Source organism: Neocloeon triangulifer, unplaced genomic scaffold, assembly GCF_031216515.1.
Source record: "Neocloeon triangulifer isolate White Clay Creek 2 clone unplaced genomic scaffold, ASM3121651v1 ptg000008l, whole genome shotgun sequence".
NCBI classification, from domain to species: Eukaryota; Metazoa; Arthropoda; class Insecta; order Ephemeroptera; family Baetidae; genus Neocloeon; species Neocloeon triangulifer.
In genome coordinates, this window is record NW_026775550.1 from 5598881 (window position 1) to 5621017 (window position 22137).

Here is a 22137-nt window from a genome sequence, read left to right on the forward strand (position 1 = left end):
ATACTCGCGTAACATTGGCGCCGCGCCCAATGACGTTAACACGCTCCAGGAGCAGCAGAGGGTTTTCATGCGCCTGTATGGCAAGCACCTGGCCAAGTTTCAGCCTGCGCGGGTGCATTTAGGCGACCGCGTTCGCCTCTCCCTAATTAAATCGCCGTTGGTTAAAAAATATCTACAGAGTTTCAGCGATGACAAGTACACAGTAACCGCCGTACTCAGGCGGCCGCGGCCTATATTTAAGCTGTCCGACGGTCAAAACGAGTTAGTCGGCAACGCGTACCCGGAGGAGTTGATTCGCGCAAAATGATTATTTTTGCTGACTCGAGGAGCTCAGTGGCCGAATTTCCCGGAAACAACAGCCGCCGTTTCACCACCCTACTGCCCAGGCCGCTGGATTTGCACGGAGTCCACGAGGTAGCGCTCACGCGCATCTTTCTTCCAACTCTCGAGTCCAAACCTGTCCCCAGCTACGTCTATATCACGTGCAGCGCGGCCGAGTTTGCTGTAGTTGGCGATCGGACCCTAAGAGCAATCGCAGCTGTCCAGCCAAGCATTCCCAGCATAAAGCACCCTATTTTCGTTCCCATCGATAGCAGCGTCCCGTTGAGCAGCATCACTATAGAGATCGTGCACCCGGACGGCGGCGAATTAACATTCACGGCAAAAGAAAACACCCTCTGCGTTCTGCAAATAAGGAAAAGAACATGGCGAAGCTGTCTGGACGTGGCGTCGGCGAGCTGAGTTCATTTGTAACTAAGAAATATAAGAAACAGAGCGGGAGCGGCGTCACGCGGAAAAACTCTGATCTCGGTAGGCAGTGGACAAAGGCGAAAAAAGTCACTGGCGCAGGTCGAAAGTTGTCCGGCGGTAGCCGAGATAAAAAGACGAACGGCCGATTGAGCTTTTCATAAACGATCGAGCAGCTGTAGAGAATGGAGCTTCAACACAAACTGGACCTTTTCTCGGTGCCCGAGTTCAGCAGCTCGGTAGAGAGCACATACTACGCCACATACCGGTCGCAGGGCCGGGTGAGCCACAATTCCATAATTGAAATTACAATCCCCAAATGCAACGAGTACACAGACTTAGAGGCCACGCAGATCGGCGTTTCCTTCAAGGTGGTGAACGGCGACGGCACAAACCTCGTAGCCGAAACTGGCAAGGTCACTACTCTCGTAAACGACACGCTAGGCGCATTTTTCCGCTCTTTAACGGTGCTTTTCAACGGCGAAATTGTTTCTCAGACGTCCATGTACAACATGAAAAATTATTTTAAAACAATACTGAGCACAAGTAGCAGCGAGTATAAAAAAGGGGTGCTCGCCACCGCGGGATACGTTGAGGAAGCGGCCGGAAAAGTCGACGTCATTTCGAGCACTACAGCCGTGGAACGGGCCAAGTGGATTGCGGCCAGCGCGATGGTGAGACTGCAGGGCGCAGTGTGCGACGGACTTTTCTCCCAGCCGCGGCTGCTTATTCCGGGCGTCGAGTGCACGCTGCAGTTGACGCCGTCACCTGCCAATTTTTTAATTTGGTCTAACACGACGACCCCAACTTTTAAAATTGAAATTTCGGAAGTGTACCTGCTCGCAAGACACGTAAAACTCATGCCCAGCATCAGCAGTGCGCATCAGCAGGCGCTAAATAAGAGTGCGGCCAAGTACATTTTCATGAACCTGCACGCCAAACACGTCGTCGTGCCCACCGGGTTAAATACGCAAATTTTAAGTTCGATTTACACCGGAAAGTTACCGCAGCGAATTTTCTTCACTTTTGTTTCAAACTCAGCCATGTCCGGCGAGTACAAGTCCAATCCATATTACCTAAATCACTACGACCTCAGCTCATATGAATTTAAAGTAAATTCACAAAGTCTCCCGACAGTGAAATTAAATTATGATTTGGGCGCCGACAATGTGGTGGAACTCCACAATCACAACATGATCAATATGGAAAACGGCCTGCCGCGCGGCATCACCCCGGAGAAGCTGGCCAAGGGATTTTTCTTTGTCGCGCAGCAAATAATCAACGAGCAGATAAGCGCGCCATACGTTCCCGAGGTGCCGACTGGAAACATAGATCTGCATTTAAACTGGAAAAATTCACTGAAAGAACCTATTTGCGTTTTGCTTTTCGCCGAGCATCTGGTAACGCTCTCTCTCGACAAAGACGGGCGCACCAAGTATGAATAGCGACCAGCTTGAACGTTTGTGCGCGTGCATCGGCGGCAAGGTGCTCGCCGTCGACGAGCTGCCCCAAACGGCGAGCGCACCCGCTTATTTTATCGTCAACTCACACCCCCGCAGTTCAAAAGGACTGCACTGGCGAAGTATTGTTCTTAAAGGAACCACAGCCTACTGGTTCGATTCCCTTGGCATACCAGCAGCGCAGCCGGAGGAGCTTGAATTTTTGTATAATAACTGCAAACGAGTAATAATGAACAAAATTCGCTTGCAGTCGCTTTTTTCCGACAAGTGCGGCGAATACGCACTTGCATTCATTCATCACATGCATGAAGGTGGCACATTTGAAGACTTTTTATCCTGTTTTACTCGCACACCCGCAGCAAACGACAAGCGAATTGGACTTGCTTTTCACGGAGTGCGAGATCCTCGTGCCGGCAGCTTAGCATGCCGGGCCATTAAATTAAGACTTCGGCGGCTTCAGAGGCGAAAAGAAGAAAATGGTTAAGTTTGAGTTGTTGAATAATTAGTTGTAAAAATTTGTTTCCATGTATAAAATTAATGTTAATGCTAAAAAATAAAAATAGATCTATTTTCTGAGCGACATATTTTGTTGTATTTTTTACAGTATTTTAACATTTTGTATGAAAATGATAATTAAAAATTAATAAAGTAAAATGATTGCTACTATTAGCAAAGCGGAGAAAATTATAATCCGCTGGCGTGCTTTGTCGTGAGGCGAACACATTGCGGCACGCGCAGAAAAAATTAAGCAGGGCCCAGGAGGGGCCGCGTCTGCACCCGTCAACGTGATTTGGCCGAGCGTGACAAATTATGTCACACCGAAAATGAATAATGCTTTGTTTTTCCACCTGCAACAGGCGCAGGCTTCAAAAGCGCCGGGTCAGGTGCCGACTTTTGCGGCCAAGACAGGGGCTAAGAAAAATAAAAACATCCGTCTCAATGCACCACCCAAGTGCGGGTAAAACAATCGCGCACAAAGCACACGCTTGCGCGGGTTCGACGACACACCAACATATAAAGCGAGGTACAGCCTAACCCCGAGTGCATTATGATCTGAGCAGCACCCCAAAAGCCGATGCAGCCGATGTAAAAGTGTAAAAGAATGCATTTGGAGCCATTGGTCAATTAAATGTCTGCATTTATTGCACACAAAATAAAAATGAATATTACGACGTCTTTCAAGCACGCGGCAATTAAGCGTGGAATTGATTTTTCATTTTTAGAATCATCATCTAGAGACTTTTTATTGACTTTGATTATCAACAAAAAATTTCATTTATTTATGCATAAATAAATTTGTAATATTTAATAATTTTTTATTTTTAATTCAAATTAAATCGGAGAGCTAATCATACGCAATTAGTTAAATACTGTGTCAAATTATCAATATAAATATAATAAATTATGACTCAAAATTAAATTTTTGCGTAATTATTAATTTTATATCAATATGCAAATTAGCTAATTTGAATGAACGTATAGCGTTATCCCCATTTATTATCTACTAGATCAACATATGTACAGCAATAATTTTTGGAATTAGTCACTTAAATACAGTTCACAAATTTTAAACCAATTAATACTTGTGCGCGTTTTAAAACATTTTAACATAGAAACGCACTGCGCTGTGCTCTGTTAGCGGACCTCTTAATTCCGTTTTATTCTCTAAAGCCACAATAGAGTGAAATCAGTTAAAATTTTTTTTGCTCTAATATGAATTTTACTGGACTTTGTCTGAATAATTTTACTTTTTTTTTAGCTGCCCTTTCTTCAGAAATGAAATTGGCGGTGAGGAAGAGAGGGAAGTTGGTCTGACTAAGATAACAACAACCAAGAAAAGAACAGATTTCTCCTCTTTAGTCCTACAAATCATACACCGCCCTCCTCTAGCCTATGGTATTTCAGTGCTAGAATCTATCCCTGGTGAGTCTCTCTGGAGGAGCTCAGTTTGTCCTTATCAGAAGCCAACCCGTCCTATTGAGAGCACAGATCAAGGAGCTCTTTACTATAGGAAGCATTTCCTAGGACAAGGTATGTAAAAAGGATAATTAATAATATTTTGTTGGTTGGTTCAATTAATTTTTCCCTCAAAATTCAGAGCACCAAAATTGGTTTGGTTTGGATGAGACTTTGGGACCAGTTGCTATCAGTATTAAAAGAGAAAAGCTGGACGACAGTTTAAACTCGGCAAACGCAAGCCAATTGGACAATATTGGATCAATGCTATACCAGTACCGAGTCATAGTTAGGACAAGTGAGGTAATTTCTAAAACATAGAATCGAGAAATTGTATTTGCACATAGTGGCGAAAACCTAAATGTAGGCAATAATTTTTAATTGAATTTCCCAGCTGCTTACACTCAGGGGAGCTATCCTTGAAGATGCCATTCCCAGCAGCAAAGTCAATAAGGGTGCTAGCATAAAGGATTTACTTGAATACGTCGCCCCAGAAATTCAACATCAATGGTAATATATATATTAAGGCCCACAAAGAGAGTTGTATTAATTTTGGAGCATTGTAGTTTGCGTCTTGGAGTATCTGCAACAGCTACAGAAGAGCAGCTGACCAAGTTAGACGAGCAAGGTTTAAGTAATAATTATAAAGTGGGGATCATTTACTGCAAGCCGGGTCAGAGCACTGAGGAGGAAATGTACAATAACGAGGATGCAGGGCCCGCATTCAGTGAATTTCTGGAAACGATCGGCCAAAGAGTTAGACTGAGAGGATTTGACAAGTACAAAGCTGGCCTGGATACTAAGAGTAAGTTGATATTATACAAATTTTAAAGAAAAAATGACATCAGATTAGTTCAAAATTTATTGCATTAGACATCTCTAACAATAAATCACCTTTACAAGTCATTAATGATAGCAATAAATTCTAAAAATATTCATTTAACATTAAGTGGATGAGGATGCTCCCACATCATTAATAATTCGATGGTGGGGGTCAAGCATTTGACATCCTCCTCAAGTATAACAGGGGAAAACCACCCCCGAAAACCCTGTAGTTGAGGTCCTCTATGTTAAATTTAAACATTCAAATTTACATCTCTAATCTTTCATATCATAGAACTGGTACTTCATTATTCTAATGGAATTATTGCAATTTATTAGGAAGGCGTGGAAAAGGAATTTTAGATAGGTGCTATGTGTACTTACTCGTCTTGTTGTTGCATCACACAAATGGAGTGATGATAGCTTTTTTGGGAGAAATTTTTGGCACTGAAGATGTGATTCAGATTCAGATTATATTTATTCTGTATAGATCAACATATGTACAGAAATAATCTTTGGAATAGGTCACTGTAATACAGCTATATCTCAATATTAACAGCTTACTAAATTTAAAATACATTTAAAATACAGTTCACACAATTTTACACAAAAAATATTCATGCACGTCATAGAACATTTTGTCGTAGAATATTAATTCCAATTCCTTCTTAAACACTTGATGCAAAAATTCCAAACCGTTGCTTTGCAATCAAAAGAAAACCTAAATCACACGAAATTTATGAACATAAAGATATAAAGGGGTCTTCCTCCTGTCAGATTTCACAAAGAAAGGGAGAATTTATGGTTGTTGGATGGCACTGCATGCCAACTAACAGTGAAGTTGCCATGCTATCAACATCGCTCAGCAACATTATCAGTGCCACTAACGACGGGTCAGTGGACCGAGTGGACGTTGAGCTATAGCAAGACTTATTTGTCAAACCAAATAGACTGTTGAAGACAGCAGTAACCTCACATTATGATCCCTAGAATTTTCAATCATCTTCCCGATCGAATCAAAAACATTGATTATTTTCATGTGAAATTTCGCGACCAAGCAGAGAAGAAATAAAAATCACCATGTATATGCCTTTAATTATAATTGAAATTTTCTTTTTCTCTTAGCTGACTCAACCGGTCTTTACTCAGTATACTCACAATACCAGGAGTACGAAGTCATGTTCCATGTTTCAACATTGCTACCTTTTACTCCCAATAACAGGCAACAAGTATTATAATTTTGTACCAAAAAATCATTTTAACATTTCTTTTAATCAAAAGCTCCTTCGAAAAAGACACATCGGAAATGACATTGTGACCATTGTCTTCCAAGAGCCTGGGGCTCTACCCTTCACACCAAAGAACATTCGTTCCCAGTTTCAGCATGTATTTATCGTGGTGCAGGCCATCAACCCGTGTTCAGAAAACACCCAATATAAAGTGGCAGTTAGCAGGTCAAGAGATGTGCCCATTTTTGGCCCTCCTTTGCCGGAGAAAGCCCTTTTTTTTCGTTCAAAGGATTTTGCAGATTTCCTTTTGGCAAAAGTGATCAATGCTGAAAATGCAGCCCACCGATCAGAAAAATTTGTAACAATGGCCACCAGAACAAGACAGGAGTACCTGAAGGACTTAGTTGCAAACCACTGCACCACCACAGCCATTGAGATCAGTCAAAAATTCTGTAATTGCATTGGTTGAAACTAAAAATTTGATGCTAACTTTAAATTTACATGCAGCAATGCTTTCATTCAGTAGCAAGAAGAAGGACAAGTCGAACTGCTCACAACGAAGGTCTGTTGCTGAAGCTTTCCAGCAACGGGGCGCAATTGTTTGGCATGTGATGCTGGACGACAGTGGACAGTCAAGCAGAATTAAGTGCTTGCTGGCAATTTCTGTTGAAACTCTAGTTATTGTGGAGGAGAGCTCAAGGGATGTAATCTTTGTTACACCATGCCGAGCGATTCTTGGTTGGTCAGCAAGTGGAAACAGGTAAATAAATTAGAATAAATTTAAATTTACTTTGCAACTAAATTGAGAGATTTACTGCACAAGACCTCTCGCGGAGCAGTCTTTTCAAACATAAATTCCAATTTTTTTTTCATTATTGGATGATTTTAAACAAATTACAAAATTTTTCGAGCATCAAAATTTATTTATTTTTCAATAATTTAAGTCGTACATTTGAAGATCTCACGGCAAATCAGTGCATAATTTTTTTTTATTATTTTATTTTTTATTGTGTATTCCTCTTGGATACTGCCTGCCAGCGGAGGCAGTCAGATTACCTAAATCTCAAGGGCAGATAACACAGGTCTCCCGAACAACAATAATAATAATAACAAATTCAATTCATTTATTCTCTCGCAACAAGTCTTCTTCTTCGACTCCTTGCCGGAAGGCATAAACACAGTTGTTTTAATTCTTGCAATTTCCTAGGGAAACAGGGGGGTTGAAGGAGCCGCAGTTCACAATACCGGCAGCAATTTAGACTGATTGAGTTGAAATAATATTTTAATTAATTTATTGTTAATACTTGACAAGTACTAGATTGTTCATCTTAGATAGCTCGAGCAGGTAGTAAATTGAAGCAGAGAAGATTGAATTGATTTTAGTTTTACGTTTTATTATATCTGTGCCGCTCTTACAAAAGATATTTCCTCTCCCCGGAGAGAAGCAGTGATGCTGTCCTGGTGCTGAAAAGGGCCAGGGCCGTCACTTAAAAATCACATTGGGAGAGAATTGGCAGCCAGCTCTAGTAAACAACTTACTAAAACTCATAGGCTCAATTTGGAAGCAAAAGGGTTTCCAACTTAAACCTACTCGCCGAACTGGAGCCGTAAATGGGGAAAAAAATTCAAAGGGTTACATATATTTTGCATGCAATTTTAAACTCAGGAACCGTACAATTTTTTAACGCAGAAGGCAGGGAATTCCACTGATCCGCGACTCGGAAAGAAAAACTTTGTCGACCGAGCTCTGTGCGCACTTTTGGGAGAATTGAACGGTGCTCGCCGCCACTATTTCTCATCACTCGGCCGGTGGTGATTCTCGCCTTTGCGTCCATGTCAGTCTCGCCACTGGTGCATTTCTTGAAAAACATCAAGTCATTAAACTTCAGCTGCTGCTGCACCGACAGCAACCCGTGTTCGGCCGCGTCAGGGATGTGCCGCCCGTACACAAACCTGAGGGCTCTTTTTTGCACTCGCTCGAATTTGTTGATGTTAATATCGATGGAGGGGTGCCACGCGGGGGTGCCGTAGAACAGGAGAGGTTTCACCATCGTCTGGTAGGCCAACATTTTCACGGCTGTGCAGATTGCGCGCCGCGAACGAGAGCACCTTTGCTGCTTTGCCGCGCGCGATGTCCGTGTGTTTGCTCCACCGCAGGTCTTTGGACACTTTTGGACGCCGAGGAGGCGCTCGTCGGTGACGTACTCGAGGGTGGAGGCGCCGATTTTATAGACGTCGTGCCGACGTGTCCGGGCACGCGTCACGTCCATTACGTGGCACTTTGCCGGGTTCAGGGACATGCCGCTGTTGTCGCACCACGCCCGGACACTGTCCAGGTCGGCCTGCAGCAGAGCGACGTCCGAGGGTTTCAGAATTTCGCGCCAGAGGGTGGCGTCGTCCACGTACTGAACCAATTCGGAGTTAATGTTAGCGGGCAGGTCGGCGACGTAGATGTTGAACAGCAGCGGCCCCAGGACGCTGCCCTGGATGACTCCGGACAGGACACTTTCAGGTTCTGATTTTGCTCCTCCATAGACGACGAACTAGCTGCGGTCGGTCAAAAAACCTTTCAGCCAATTTAGGAGGTTGCCGCCAACGCCATAGTGGGCGAGTTTGGACAGCAGACGGTCATGTGGGATGCGGTCGAAGGCTTTGGCCCAGTCCAAGAAGATGGCGTGGACGTGCGTCCCGCTTCTTTCGTCCAGCCTGCTGGCCCAACTGTCACAGGTCTTGCACAGTAGTGTGGTGCACGACCTTTTTTGTCTCAACCCATGCTGGCAGTCGGGAATAATTTTGCTCGATCGTTTATAAAATTTTCAACCCTGTCTCGCACGCACCTTTCTAATATTTTTCCGACTAATGAAGTTACACTTATGGGGCGATAATTGTCAAGGCAGCACTTTTTCCCACTCTTAAAAATTGGAAGTGACTGCAGCCGTTTTCCACCCCTCTGGAAGTGCACCCTGCCGAAGGGAAAGATTGAAAATTCGAGCGAGGCTGGGGGCGAGAGAGGCGGCACACTTATTCAGCACAATCGCGGGCACCGTTGTCGGGGCCGGTCGCTGCATTTGTTTTTATTTGCCGCAGATGGGAGCACACACTCGCCTGCGCTAACAGAAAAATCACTCAACACTGGGGCGTCTGGGGCCGCCGCGCTGGCAGGTGATCGGCGCACGAATAGGGAAATAGTTTTGCACAGTGTTGAAATTCTTGAGAAACGCACGGCTGAACGCGGAGGCGACTAACTCGGGCTTCGACACTTTCTCGCCACCAATTTCAAACACTGCGGCTGCAGGCGAAACTTTACTCTTCTCCTTCACGTAGTTCCAGAAAAATTTATTTCCGCCTGGTCCACGGCCCAGATCCCACATTCACTTATCGCGTGCCAGTCGAACTGCCTTCTGCACAGATTTTCTCGCTTTTTCAAACTCGAGACGTGAGAAAGCTGATTTTGTTTTACGGTTGGCCTTGGACCCACTGGCCACACTAGGCAGGGGTGAAAATAGTATAGGAGGCCGGAGGATCAGGTTGATGGAATATCAAGGATGAGGAAAGTTATCGGCTGCGGCCTATAACTAAGCCGGCATTTGCCTACAAACCGCAGAAAACACCAGACTGCAAATAGGCGGAGTTGCAGACAAAAAGCCCTCAATTTCCCCCTAATCTGCCTGTCATATATCAATGCACCATGCACCTCTTATGATTTCCTGAGGTCTTGATTGTGATCATACCGACAAGTAACAGCCAACGTAACAGCTTTTTCTATCCGTGACTCCAGCTGGCATAGAACCTAAGTCCTCCAGGTTATCAGCCAAGTGCACTAACCACTGCGCCACTAAAGTAAAAAAAATTGAAATTCATTCCATTTACTCCATTTCTCTATGGCTGAAATAATAAATATTATCTGAAGCTGAATCCAACAATGTCATTTTCCGTTAACATAACATTTTTCAGTAATTGAATTTATATTATGTTATTTTCATTGTAGCAATGTGGACAAATCGGACAAATAACAAAATAATGGGCTCAATTGTGAGTGGGAAGGTTCGGATATTGACGAAAAAGTGCAGCGCCCATTTCTGCACTCATTCTTCTGCGCCGTTTAGTGCCACACAGGGAGCCTATAGGTCATGACCTGATTAACAAGCGATAGATATGCACGATTTCTTTGACGCGAGGGGTGCAGCTGCAGTTTAGGGCTGCACAGCTGAGAGCTTTTGGTTGCACACGATATCCGTCTGATTCTGCCACTAAAGGTCACTCGCGACATATACGGACGCCGTACTCGGCCATATACTCACGCACTATTTTCCAACGTTAGAAACAAACGGCGGTGAATATTGTAACAATAATTGGGAATTTTGATTTGGAATTATTGTTTAAAACTGAATATTCCTTTCTCAATTAATCCTTTCCCTTGAACACACAAGAACACAATCACTTTTATTAAAATTATTTTATTCGTCGTAAAAAAAAATTAATTGGGTGGTGCATTCTGTCTGTACCACCAATAAAGGGCACCGGGTAAAGGTCTCTGACCTCGTGCAGTTTTGGTTTAGTCGCCCACGATCACTGGTTGTGAAAAAACCACCCGGCCTCTGCTGTGCCAGCAGCAGGTTGGCCGCTTCCTCTTGTCAATTGGAGGATACGAACGTTCTGCGAGAAGAGTCTACATAAGTTGCTTTTCAGAATTTTTCCCTTAATTGGGCGGCATCCTGAATGGACCTTCTGGACCATTCCTTCCCTTGGTTCATTTTGAAAATTGGGCGCGTTGACTAAACGAAATTCTTGTACAACCCAGGTGCCCTGTGGGGCCGTTGATTTGCGCAACTGTCCGGCCCGGCAGAGCTGCTGTCCGCCAGCGTCGTTCGCGGATGGGGCGCGCTGTCGCCAATTGCAGCGCTTTGTGCTCACGAGTGACCGCTCCCCTCGCCGAGACCATCTCGACACCCAGCTCACGATGAGTGTACCTCTCGTTTGTGCTTTTAAGTGATATCGAACCGAACACTCGTTGAGTGAGATTTTGATTATTTTTTATATTTTTCTAAATTGGTATTTTTGTTACACATTACACTTTCTACACACATTTAGCCCCACCTACTAACCACACACAGTTAAATCTCAATTAATTTACAAATACAAATTTCTTATTATTTTTTAATTGACTCGCTTTGCAATTAAATTCCGTTTTGAAATTAAAATTAAAAAACTATTCTTTTCTTTTGCAATTTTTGGTTCTTTAATTTGAAATATACCTTTTTTGCGCATCGTTTCTGAATTTGAGATTTATTTCTGAGCAGTTAAATTTAAACTACTGGATAAGCAGAACCCACACATTGGATCTGAATCAAAAAGTAACCCTGAGTGTTACAATATCACCCCTGAACTTTTTTCCGTTGAGACTTTTCTTTCTTTTTAAGTTAAGAAAAACATAAAAAATTTACAGTAATTGTGTTTTTAAATACATTAGCTACATTCAAAGGAACTTACAAATAGATTTGCTATCAAAAAAATTACATTTTTGCAAGAATTCCTTTAAATTAATGTGTTTCAGTTTGAGGATCTACTACCATCAGGGTGAATGCATCACCATTCATGTGAGTCAGGACAGTGATCATGATGAGCTGGTGGAACTAGTGGTGCGCCTGAGGTCAGTGTCCCCTGGCTGCCCAGGACTAGAGATGGCCCTTAGGAGAAATGGTGCCGGTCAGCTTGGTTTCCATGTCCAGCCGGATGGTGTAGTCACCCAAGTGGAGCCAACAGGTCAAGCGTGGCAGGCAGGTTTGAGACAGGGTGCTAGACTAGTCGAGATATGCAAAGTAGCCGTCTCCACCCTTTCTCATGATCAAATGGTGGACCTCCTGAAGACCTCCACCATGGTTACTGTCACTGTGATACCTCCCCAAATTGATGGCTTGACAAGACGGTAGGTCTGTTTGAATTTACTGAATTCTTTGATTTTCTGAAGGTTCCTTTTCAGAGGGTGCAATTTGCCTAACTGCAAGTACAATCTGAGTAACTACGAGGGTGATTACGAGAACTTGAATGGTCACGATGAAATTGAAAACGCCAAAACACACAGCAAGCCAATCAGCCAGCTGGCTGGAAACCACAAGAAGAAGCAAGTTATTTTTAAGGGGTTTTTACATGATTTTACTGAAACTGTGCGAGAAAAACTTGACTTTAAAAAATGGAATGCATATCAAAATTTAGACTTTCAACTAAGAAATTAATTTTAAGTGACTCAAATTTTTTTTAACCTTTTGCGTCCCCAAAAAATAAAAAACTCAATTAAGTCCGGAAAATTAGGGCAAACAGATAAATATAATTATGCTTCCAAAAAAACCGATGTCCATTTTTTTTTCAGTTCCAAAGTAAAAAACAAGCAGCCCTTGTCGAAGAGCATGACAGAGAATGACAGAGTATGGGAGCATCATCTTCTGTCATTCTCTGTCATTAATCCTGTCATTCTGTGTCATTCTCTGTCATGGATTTTTTTAGCTGGGCCCATGTGAGGCCCAAGCCGGGCCCATTTCATTCTCTGTCATTCCCTGCCATTCTGTGTGATTCCCTGTCATACTGTGTGATTCTCTGTCATATTTTATTATTCTGTGTCATGTTGTGTCATTCTGTGTCATTCCCTGCCATTATGTGTCATTCTGTGTCATTTTGTGTCATTCTTTGTCATAATGTGTCATTTTGTGTAATTCTCTGTCATTTTGTGTCATTCATATTTTAGGGGCCCCATATGGGACCCTAACACTGGGCCCATTTCGTTTGACTTCATTCCTTGTCATTCTGTGTCTTTCTGTGTCATTCCCTGTCATTCTCTGTCATTATGTGTCATTCTCTGTCATTATGTGTCATTCTCTGTCATTTTGTGTCATTCTGTGTAATTTTGTGTCATTCTGTGTAATTTTGGGCCATTCCCTACCAGCTGCCCGCGCGTCAATATTTAAAGAAAAAAAGTGCAATTAACAATATAATTATTGATCATCATCACAATAAACACCAAAAATTTTTATCCATGAGCTCAAAATATTGTTAATTGCACTTTTTTTCTTTAAATATTGACTTGCGGGCAGCTGGTAGGGAATGGCCCAAAATTACACAGAATGACACAAAATTACACAGAATGACACATAATGACAGAGAATGACACATAATGACAGAGAATGACACAGAATGACAGGAAATGACACAGAAAGACACAGAATGACAGGGAATGAAGTAAAACGAAATGGGCCCAGTGTGGGGTCCCATATGGGGCCCCTAAAATATGAATGACACAAAATGACAGAGAATTACACAAAATGACACATTATGACAAAGAATGACACAGAATGACACATAATGGCAGGGAATGACACAGAATGACACAACATGACACAGAATGATAAAATATGACAGGGAATCACACAGAATGGCAGGGAATGACAGAGAATGAAATGGGCCCGGCTTGGGCCTCACATGGGCCCAGCTAAAAAATCCATGACAGAGAATGACACAGAATGACAGGATTAATGACAGAGAATGACAGAAGATGATGCTCCCATACTCTGTCATTCTCTGTCATGCTCTTCGACAAGGGAGGGGAACACACATTTTTAAGAGGTTTTTTATTAATTTTTTTTTCTTTTATTGCATATTACTCTCTTTGTTTAAAATTAAAATTTTTTGTAGATACGAGCGCAATTTGTCCCCTCCACGCTCTAGCAACAGTTCTGGGTATGGAACCGGAAGCAGCAATAAGTCCTTTGTCGCCCGTTCTGCTAATCCTGAGGGCACAATGACCAGTTCATCAAGCGGTCATTCTGGTGATGAACGTTGGTACGAGGTGATGGAGGCGTCTGAAAATGGAGACTCACCTCCGCCTTTACCAATCCGCCTTGGTGGTGGTGTCAGTGCCTTCCACCAGGTCAAGGCTGGTACTGGCTCTGAGGAACATAAATACCTCTTGGCATCCGGCACTTATGCTGTAGGCACCATTCAGGCCTTCCCGACACCCTATGTTGAGTATAAAATGGCTGTTGCTGGAGAAAAACACGTGGAAGCTATCAAAGGAGGAAAGGGGAGGTCGGAACGGGCCATGGAATACTTGGCCAGAGTGCCCAAGGTGAATATTGCAATTCCCTGTCATTTATTTATTTATTCGTCTGCGCATTTGAATGCTGTTTAATCCTTTAATTTTCCATTTTACTTAAGATTTTGTTGTTAAATTACATAATTATGTAAAAATAAGTAAAAAAGTTAACTTTTCTATTTATTTCAAGTTAGGAAATTCTTTGTCATGTATTATTGTTTGTTCTACTTGTCATTGAAAAAAAAGAGCAGAAAGGATATCACGTCAACCGTGTGGCCGGCTGCAAATTCAGATGTTAAACTACTGATTTGAATGTCTTTAGAACTGAAGAACTCGACTTTTGTTTTTATTATAACAAGACGACTCTACTACTAGTTTCTGTCACGGTCTGCGACCCTATTATTTCATGAGCCAAAAAAAGCATTTTTTTTTTAAAAGAAAGATATTTTTTTTCTATCTGGTACAAATCCAGCCAAGCTCAATAGATTAGATTAGATCAAAATTTATTGCATTAGACATATATAGTGCATCTCCAATTTGTCTTTACAACAAGTCAATAAAATAGCAAAATAAAAACTCCATGATGAGATCTTTTGAACTTTCGGATGACTGCTCTTTGCGCTCTATTATAGCTATTAACAGGCAGGTCGTGTGTAGTTCGAGACGAGACTTAGCCCAGGCTTTTGATGCAGAAAGAGCTTTCTAATGCCGCGCGCGCAAAATAGGTGCATATAAAATCGTGATTTGTTATTACCACTCGACCGCAGCAGACTTGAAAGAAAGAGAGAAACTTAAACGAAACGCGTTGTCATCTGTGAAAATAGGACTTTTGACGATTTTGTCTCAATAGCTTTTTATTGCTTTGAAACCTACAAACTTTCAAGCAAAATCGTTTGTTGATTTGATTTTTTTAGTAGCGCAGGCCAAAGCAAAAGTCTCGTCAGCGTGTGATTCGGGCGCACAAGGAACCAACGAGACGCAGCTAATTTTTTGTGTGATCTCTTAAGTGTCGTTAAGAGAATATTCCTTATTATTGAATGAAGCAATTGAAATATGTTTCCTATAGCAGAGCAAGACTTGCTTGTTAAACTGATCAGAAAGCTCAGCCCGCACAAATTACGATCACGAGAATTTAATGAATCATTAGATTAGATTAGATCAAAATTTATTGCAGACATTTCAATTTCAAATATTCTTTATTTTGTTAAGCATTAATATGCAGTAGCAATAACACTTTTTAAAATAAGTCAAGATACACAGCATTATTCAAACGATAAAATTCATTTAAGTCATAGAATTGGTGTTGAAGTACAAAAGTTTTCACTTCCTTCACAAGTTCCTCGTCATTTTCATGTACATATATAGTACATATCCAATTTGTCTTTACAACAAGTCAATAAAATAGCATTATTCTACATCCAAATTTTCAAATGTAACATTCAGTGATTGAGGGGGGTACCATCATAATGTCCTAAAGAAAATGTCCTAAATTGAGGTTAAAGACAATGTCCTAACAGAGAATGTCCTAAAGAAAATATCCTAAAGATAATGTCCTAAAAGCTATGGTCGCACATTGTCCTAAAAACTTTGTCCTAATTGAATTTCAAGAAAATGTCCTAAATTTCGGAAAAGTGGTTGATTTATTCTAAAAAATTTAGTTTTTTCAACAGTGACTAACATCCAAAATGAATTCACTTAAAAGCAGAAAGAATGATGCTAATTGTTGAGCTTCTCTGTCACATTTCAAAAGATAGTTGATCAAATAATTCAAAAAATAAAAGTGTATAAAAGTTTGAAACAATCATATTATTTTCCACAAATACAAATTATTGTTAATAATAATATTATTAACTACAACTTACATTGAAAATAAATTTAACGAATATTTTCAATTAGAATTTTTCATATTTTTTGTCTTGAAAAAAAATCGAATGATATTTTTAAGTAAACTTTTTCGTAGGAAACAAAAATACAATTGCCTGAAGATTTGTACGAAATTCTTTGAAACTATTGTCTAGAAGAAAGATTAATAGCTACATTTCTCAACTACCCGTAGCAAAAGCGAAGAAAATAATATTGAAAAAAATATTCGAGTCATTACAAAAGCCTAAAATTACTAAAATTAGTCAAAGGTCTAAATATGTATATTTTCCGATAAAGACTCTAGTCGTATGAAGCGTAAAATATGTTGAATCTGGATAAATTTTGAAACAAAATTACTTGAAAGGATGAAATTAAATTTTTTTTCACATGACACATGACTTTTCATAATTTTCAGGCGTTAGGATATTGTATGTTAGGACATTTTCAATTCTTAATTTTAGGGCATTTTCTTTAGGATATTTTCTGTAGGACATTTTCTTTAGGATATTATCCGTTAGGACATTTTCTGTTAGGACATTGTCTTTAGGACATTGTGAGGCACCCCATTGAGGGAGCTCGCACGCCATTGATATTTGGCGGGGGTGGGCAAGCATTTAACTACCCCTCCTCGTTTACTACAGGGGAAAACCACCCCCGAAACCCTGTAGCTCAGTTCACTCTGTTAATTCTAAGTGCTTAAAATTACATCTCCAATAATCGTTCATCATAAAATTGATATTTCGGCATATTTGACACTTTTAACAAAAAGTTGCCATAGTCAGATATTTCTTTCAGTACATTAGGTAATTTGTTGTATATTCTGGCAATCATTATCTCCGGACTTTCATTTACGCAATTTAGTGAGCTTAGCCTTACAAACAAATCTGTCTCAACATATGCCGTAGCACGCGTAGTGCGCACTACAACACCGGGAACATATCACGATTCAGTTTAAACTTTTCGAGAAATTTACGCACAATCTTAACACACTCCAAAATATATAATGAATAAACTGTAAGAACTCCAAATTTCACGAAAAGTGGTCTACACGGTCTAGTGCCGAATTACTTCGCCAATATTGGACACCAGCCATTGCTCTGATTACTTGCTTCTGCGCTAAAAAAACATCTTTCATATGTGTAGAGCCACCCCAGATTACAAAAGAGTTCAATATTCGGCTAGCCGCGTACGCATATGATAGGCTTGGACTAGAGTTGTTTCCAGTACTTTTTCTCTCAACATTATAAATAGATACGTAACACTGCGCAACTTAGCAACCACTTCACTGCACTGCTTGCTCCAACTCATTGTATCGGTTATCGTTACTCCAAGAAGGCTTTTCACAACAGATAATTCCTTATTGTCAATAAAGACTTCGGTGTTTAATATTTTATTTGACTTGATGTAAGATGCTGTATGTGTATTTCATTGTATCTGAATGGAGAATAAATATATAAATAAATTCGGGCTGAACTATTTTCCTCGTTTGAGCGGTATGCATTGACTTGTTTGGCTGTTTTAGCTTATCAGCTGGTGCTCATGTTAACTGACGACAAGCAATTTGCTCGCCAGCTATAGAACTAACATAATATGCACAGAATTATAATTACAAAAAAGTGGGTCATAATTAATGGACAATATAAATTTTTTTATTTTCATTTATTTATTCTCCATTCATGGTACATACAACGCAAAAAAAATAATTTAATTTCACTTCAGCTTTTCTTTCCTAATTTTTTAATTCAAGAGGTAATAAATTTCACAAGCGTGGCAAAATGAACTGAGAAGTTAAAGTTCGATCAAAATTTTGTTTTCATGCTCATTGGTTCTATAACAGGGTTTTGTTGTAACATTTTTATGTTCAGGGAATGGTTGTAACGTGCGAATCAAAATATTTAACACGTAATAAGTTTATTTCAAAAATTTTGTCAACCTGTAATACATTCCAAAATTTATTTGATTATAGTTTGCTCGTGCTTCTCTAGAGTTTTGAAAAACCACATTAACAGCAAATTCAAAATCTAAAAACTATAAATAAATTATTGTACCAACCTATTTTGAATGTCTTTTTTTGCAGTTGCCTGATTTCACACAATCAAATGAAAATGTTCTGAAGAGCACTAGTCTTCCACCAGAGATGGCAATGATGAGAATGGGGAGTCCGTGTGGAACCCATTCCAATGGCACCAACTCTCCATCTGATAGACTACTTGGAGCTCGCAGTGAAGGTTAAGCAATTTTTTTTTTTGATTTTCAGCGTTGTGTCAGTTGTGTGTTTTTCAACAAGAGTGGCCCACTCTGCTGGGAAAAATGCAACATCCTGGCCGCATTTTTAATTTTCTGGAAGCTCTCACAAAATGAGGCGGCAGCTTCCTTATAGACTGTTTTTTACATATTTATTTATTTATCATAGATGAGCTTTCTGCAGGTAGTGTAAGTAATTTGTCTCCTCAACTGCGCCGAGGCAAACGTGTAGATCCACCCCTAACTACCTCAAGTGGATCTTCAAGGAATCAGAGTCCTCGATCTTTTGGCTCCACAACACCTGGAGGTCGAAGTGACAATGGTGAGCCTCGTTTGAGGCCTGGGGCCACTGGAAGAAGCGGCTCTTCCAACCGTAATAGCGCCAGCCTCAACTCCAGTTCCCTTCAAGAAGACCTAATGAGACTTATCAACCCTGACTATGCTACTGAAGAAAATCCTGCTAAGGTATAAATTGAATTTATCAAAGTTATTCGCAAGGATATATACTACGTGCATTATTCAATCAATCAATAGATTTGTTATTCTGTGTTAGATCTTTAGAATAAGTCTTATAAATCTAACACATTGAATCCATTCATTCGAGCTTGCACAGCATATGGATATCATAAAACAATTTCCTCACTTTGGTAATAAATATATAAGCATTGTCGTCAATCTTTTTCTCTTAAGGAGCTTATTGAAAATTTTCGAGATCATAATTTCAGGGCTCTGAATTAGATTTAATTTACAGGTTTTCGAAACAGATCTATTTATTTTATTTGAAGGGGTTTAGGCGTCGCCCTTCAGAACGACGATGGAATAAAACCAGTTGAGTTGATTTAAGGTTTTTGTATTATGCCCGGAACCCATGGTGGGTTCGGGGATGAAGAGGGATCCGCAGCGGGGACCGTCGGTTATTGTAGTCGCAATGGATATGGGAGGAGAGCACTGGCAGCGCTGCTCATGTGGGCTTGTTCAGGTGGTAATCTGGAGGAGCACTGCGCGCCACCAGGCGGCGGCTGCTACAGGGGCCTTCCCCAGACACTGGAGGTGTCAAAGTGGGGGTTGAAGGTGACCTGCGATGGTGGTGAGTTTGATGGTTTATTCGGTCATTGGCAGCTTGCACGACGAGGAGTCGTCACAGCGAGTTACTGCTGTCGGCAAACAAGGTGTTCTTGGGCGTCTAGGAGGCAGAAGGGACAATCCTTGTGGCATGAGAGAGCCAGCGGTGCAAGATTTCCAAGTCAGGAACTTTTTGATGGAAGTGGTGAGGCACAGCGAGTCGGACTGTGGTCACTGGGCAAGTCGGTCTTGCGTAGTTGAGGTGAGGGGTTGTTGTCTTCAGGTATCGCTGAGTTGCTGGACCTGAAGGGGCGCAATGGCTGCGGTGGACACGGCGCAGTGGGTCGGCCGGTGCTGACGAGCGGACTAGTCGTTCTTGTCGATGAAGTTCGAGATGTTGCCTTCAGGCAGCTGAGTTGCTGGACCTGGAGGTGGCGTAATGGCTGCGCTGGGCACGGCACAGTGGGTCGGCCGGTGCTGAGGACGTCAGTCGTCCTGGTGGAGGAGGGTGAGTGCGAGAGCTATGTTCGAGAAGAGTGCGTCGGTGCACTGGCAGCAGAGGTGGCATTTGAAAAAGTGAAACTTGTGATTAAGGAAGTTACTGTAAGTGACTGTATAGTTGAAACAGGGTGTCCTGTGGCATCAAGGGTGCAGGCAGAGACACTTCTGCTCAGCTACAAGTCACCAAAATCAGAGGTGCTGGCCGGAGCGGTTCAGACAGCGCAGCACTCCGAGTGAGGTTGGTTTGCGTTGCAGGTGTGTGGCGAAAAGTTGAGGAGTTGTTCAGCTTTTGATGAGAATGACGCTGTTGGTTGCAGAAGGAAGGCTTGACATCGAAGTCGGTGGATGTCCGAATTACCAAATTACCACCTGAACAAGCCCACATGGGCAGTGCTTTCCTCTCATCCTGTTCAACAACAACAACCGACGGTCCCCGCTGCGGATCTTTCAAGTTCCTCGTCATTTTCGAGGTTTTTCAGATTCTTCGGCAGCGCATCAAAAATTTTTGGAATCATATAATTAGGGTTTTCTACAGACTTTTTGAGAGCAATATGCCTTACCACTAGGTCATTTATACACAGATTGGTTTGATTATGTCGTGTCACCCGCCTCGTGTCGACACTATCACTATATTTTTGGAAGAGGTGACGATTCCGCACTAGAAATTTAATACATTCAAGTATATATAGAGAAGGCACAGTCATAATATTATATTTTATAAATAATGGTTTACATGTATCGAGGGCTTCGTTTGATCTGTAGTGGCGCGCAGTGCTCCAAATTACCACCTGAACAAGCCCACATATGGGCAGTGCTCTCCTCCCAGCCATTGCGACAACAACAACTGACGGTCCCCGCTGCGGATCCCTCTTCATCCCCGAACCCACCATGGGTTCCGGGCATAATGCAAAAACCTTAAATCAACTCAACTGGTTTTATTCCACCGTCGTTCTGAAGGGCGACGCCTAAACCCCTTCAGATCTCCAATATGGGACACCTGCCATTGCTCTCAAGGCTCTTTTTTGTGCTCGAAAAACATTAAACAAATGACAAGAGCCACCCCAGATCACAATTCCGTACATTATATGACTTTGTACATGGGCATCATAATATATTAATTTTAGGATATCATCGGACACTTTATGTTTCAATCTTGTAAATACATGTGTATACACATGTATACACGTACGTACCACTTCGTAGTTGATTAACAACTTTATCACATTGGTCTATTAGTTATTTGGATTCCTAATAGTCTACCAGTCTTTGAAATTTCTACTTTTTGGTCATGGGTCATGGATATTTACTTCAGGTTTGATAAGGTTTCTTGTTTGGCTTCTTGTATGTATTTGTAAAATTTTTGGCTGCTTTCATTGCACTGAAGAATCATCAGTAAACATTATAAGTGCAGCAAGCGGCATATTATTTTCCTATGCTGAGTAGCAAAAGAGGACCCCAGATTATAATTCTGTTCATTATTATCTGGAGAGGATAATATCCGGATAAAAGTCGATTTTGGCAGCTGGGGTGTGTTTATTTTTTCTCATAATATGTATGACTTTGAACATTGGTGAATGATACGTCCGAGCGGTCTCTCTTAGACCCGGACACACTTCTCTAGACTCTGGACACTGTCCCAGAGTGCTCAGTTCAACTCAAACCCTCTCAGGGTGCTCTCAGGATTCACAACACAAAATCACACACTCTCAAGTGGGAGGCAAGATCAGAACTAAACTTTTATTAGCGTAAGGGTTGCCAACATCATAGACTTTACTGCCAACCTAACACCTCCTCCTCTAGATTGAAACTCACATTGCAAATAAAGAATTTTGAAAGAAAATTAAATTGACAAGTATTTCCTAACCTCAAACAATTGAAATTTTCAAAGCTAATTTAAGGCTGAATACCCTGTCACTCTCATTCACTTTTTCTTGCTCAAAACAAAATCCTTCAAATATTCGGGTAATTTTCTGTCCCTTTGGGGACGACTGGGGGTCACAGGCTTTTGGGTTTCTGGGGGCTTTGCTTCAGGCGCTGCTTTTTCTGGCACTTCAATATTGGAGTGGCCTCTGGGGGTTCTGGAGGCAGGCCTTAGTTCTTGGTCAATTTGCTGGGGTTCGAAAGCAGTTGCTGGCTCTCGAGGTTCGACTCGTCTCGGACTTGGCTGTGG

The 22137-nt window shown here is 41.5% G+C and overlaps 1 protein-coding gene across 5 annotated transcripts in view; it reads left to right on the forward strand.

Moving 5' to 3' along the window:
* LOC132194542 (signal-induced proliferation-associated 1-like protein 1) overlaps positions 1-22137 on the forward strand; it is a 61028-nt gene that overhangs the window by 33444 nt on the left and 5447 nt on the right. For 4 of the 5 annotated variants that reach the window (XM_059615866.1, XM_059615867.1, XM_059615868.1 and 1 more), the window contains 12 exons: positions 3967-4238; positions 4306-4466; positions 4558-4673; positions 4730-4968; positions 6111-6214; positions 6267-6666; positions 6722-6974; positions 11769-12140; positions 12195-12335; positions 13898-14330; positions 18238-18388; positions 18574-18869. In XM_059615866.1, coding sequence (XP_059471849.1) covers positions 3967-4238; positions 4306-4466; positions 4558-4673; positions 4730-4968; positions 6111-6214; positions 6267-6666; positions 6722-6974; positions 11769-12140; positions 12195-12335; positions 13898-14330; positions 18238-18388; positions 18574-18869 — 2938 coding nt within the window. The remainder of the gene's footprint in view (positions 1-3966; positions 4239-4305; positions 4467-4557; positions 4674-4729; positions 4969-6110; positions 6215-6266; positions 6667-6721; positions 6975-11768; positions 12141-12194; positions 12336-13897; positions 14331-18237; positions 18389-18573; positions 18870-22137) is intronic. The other variant, XM_059615870.1, reaches the window with a different exon arrangement.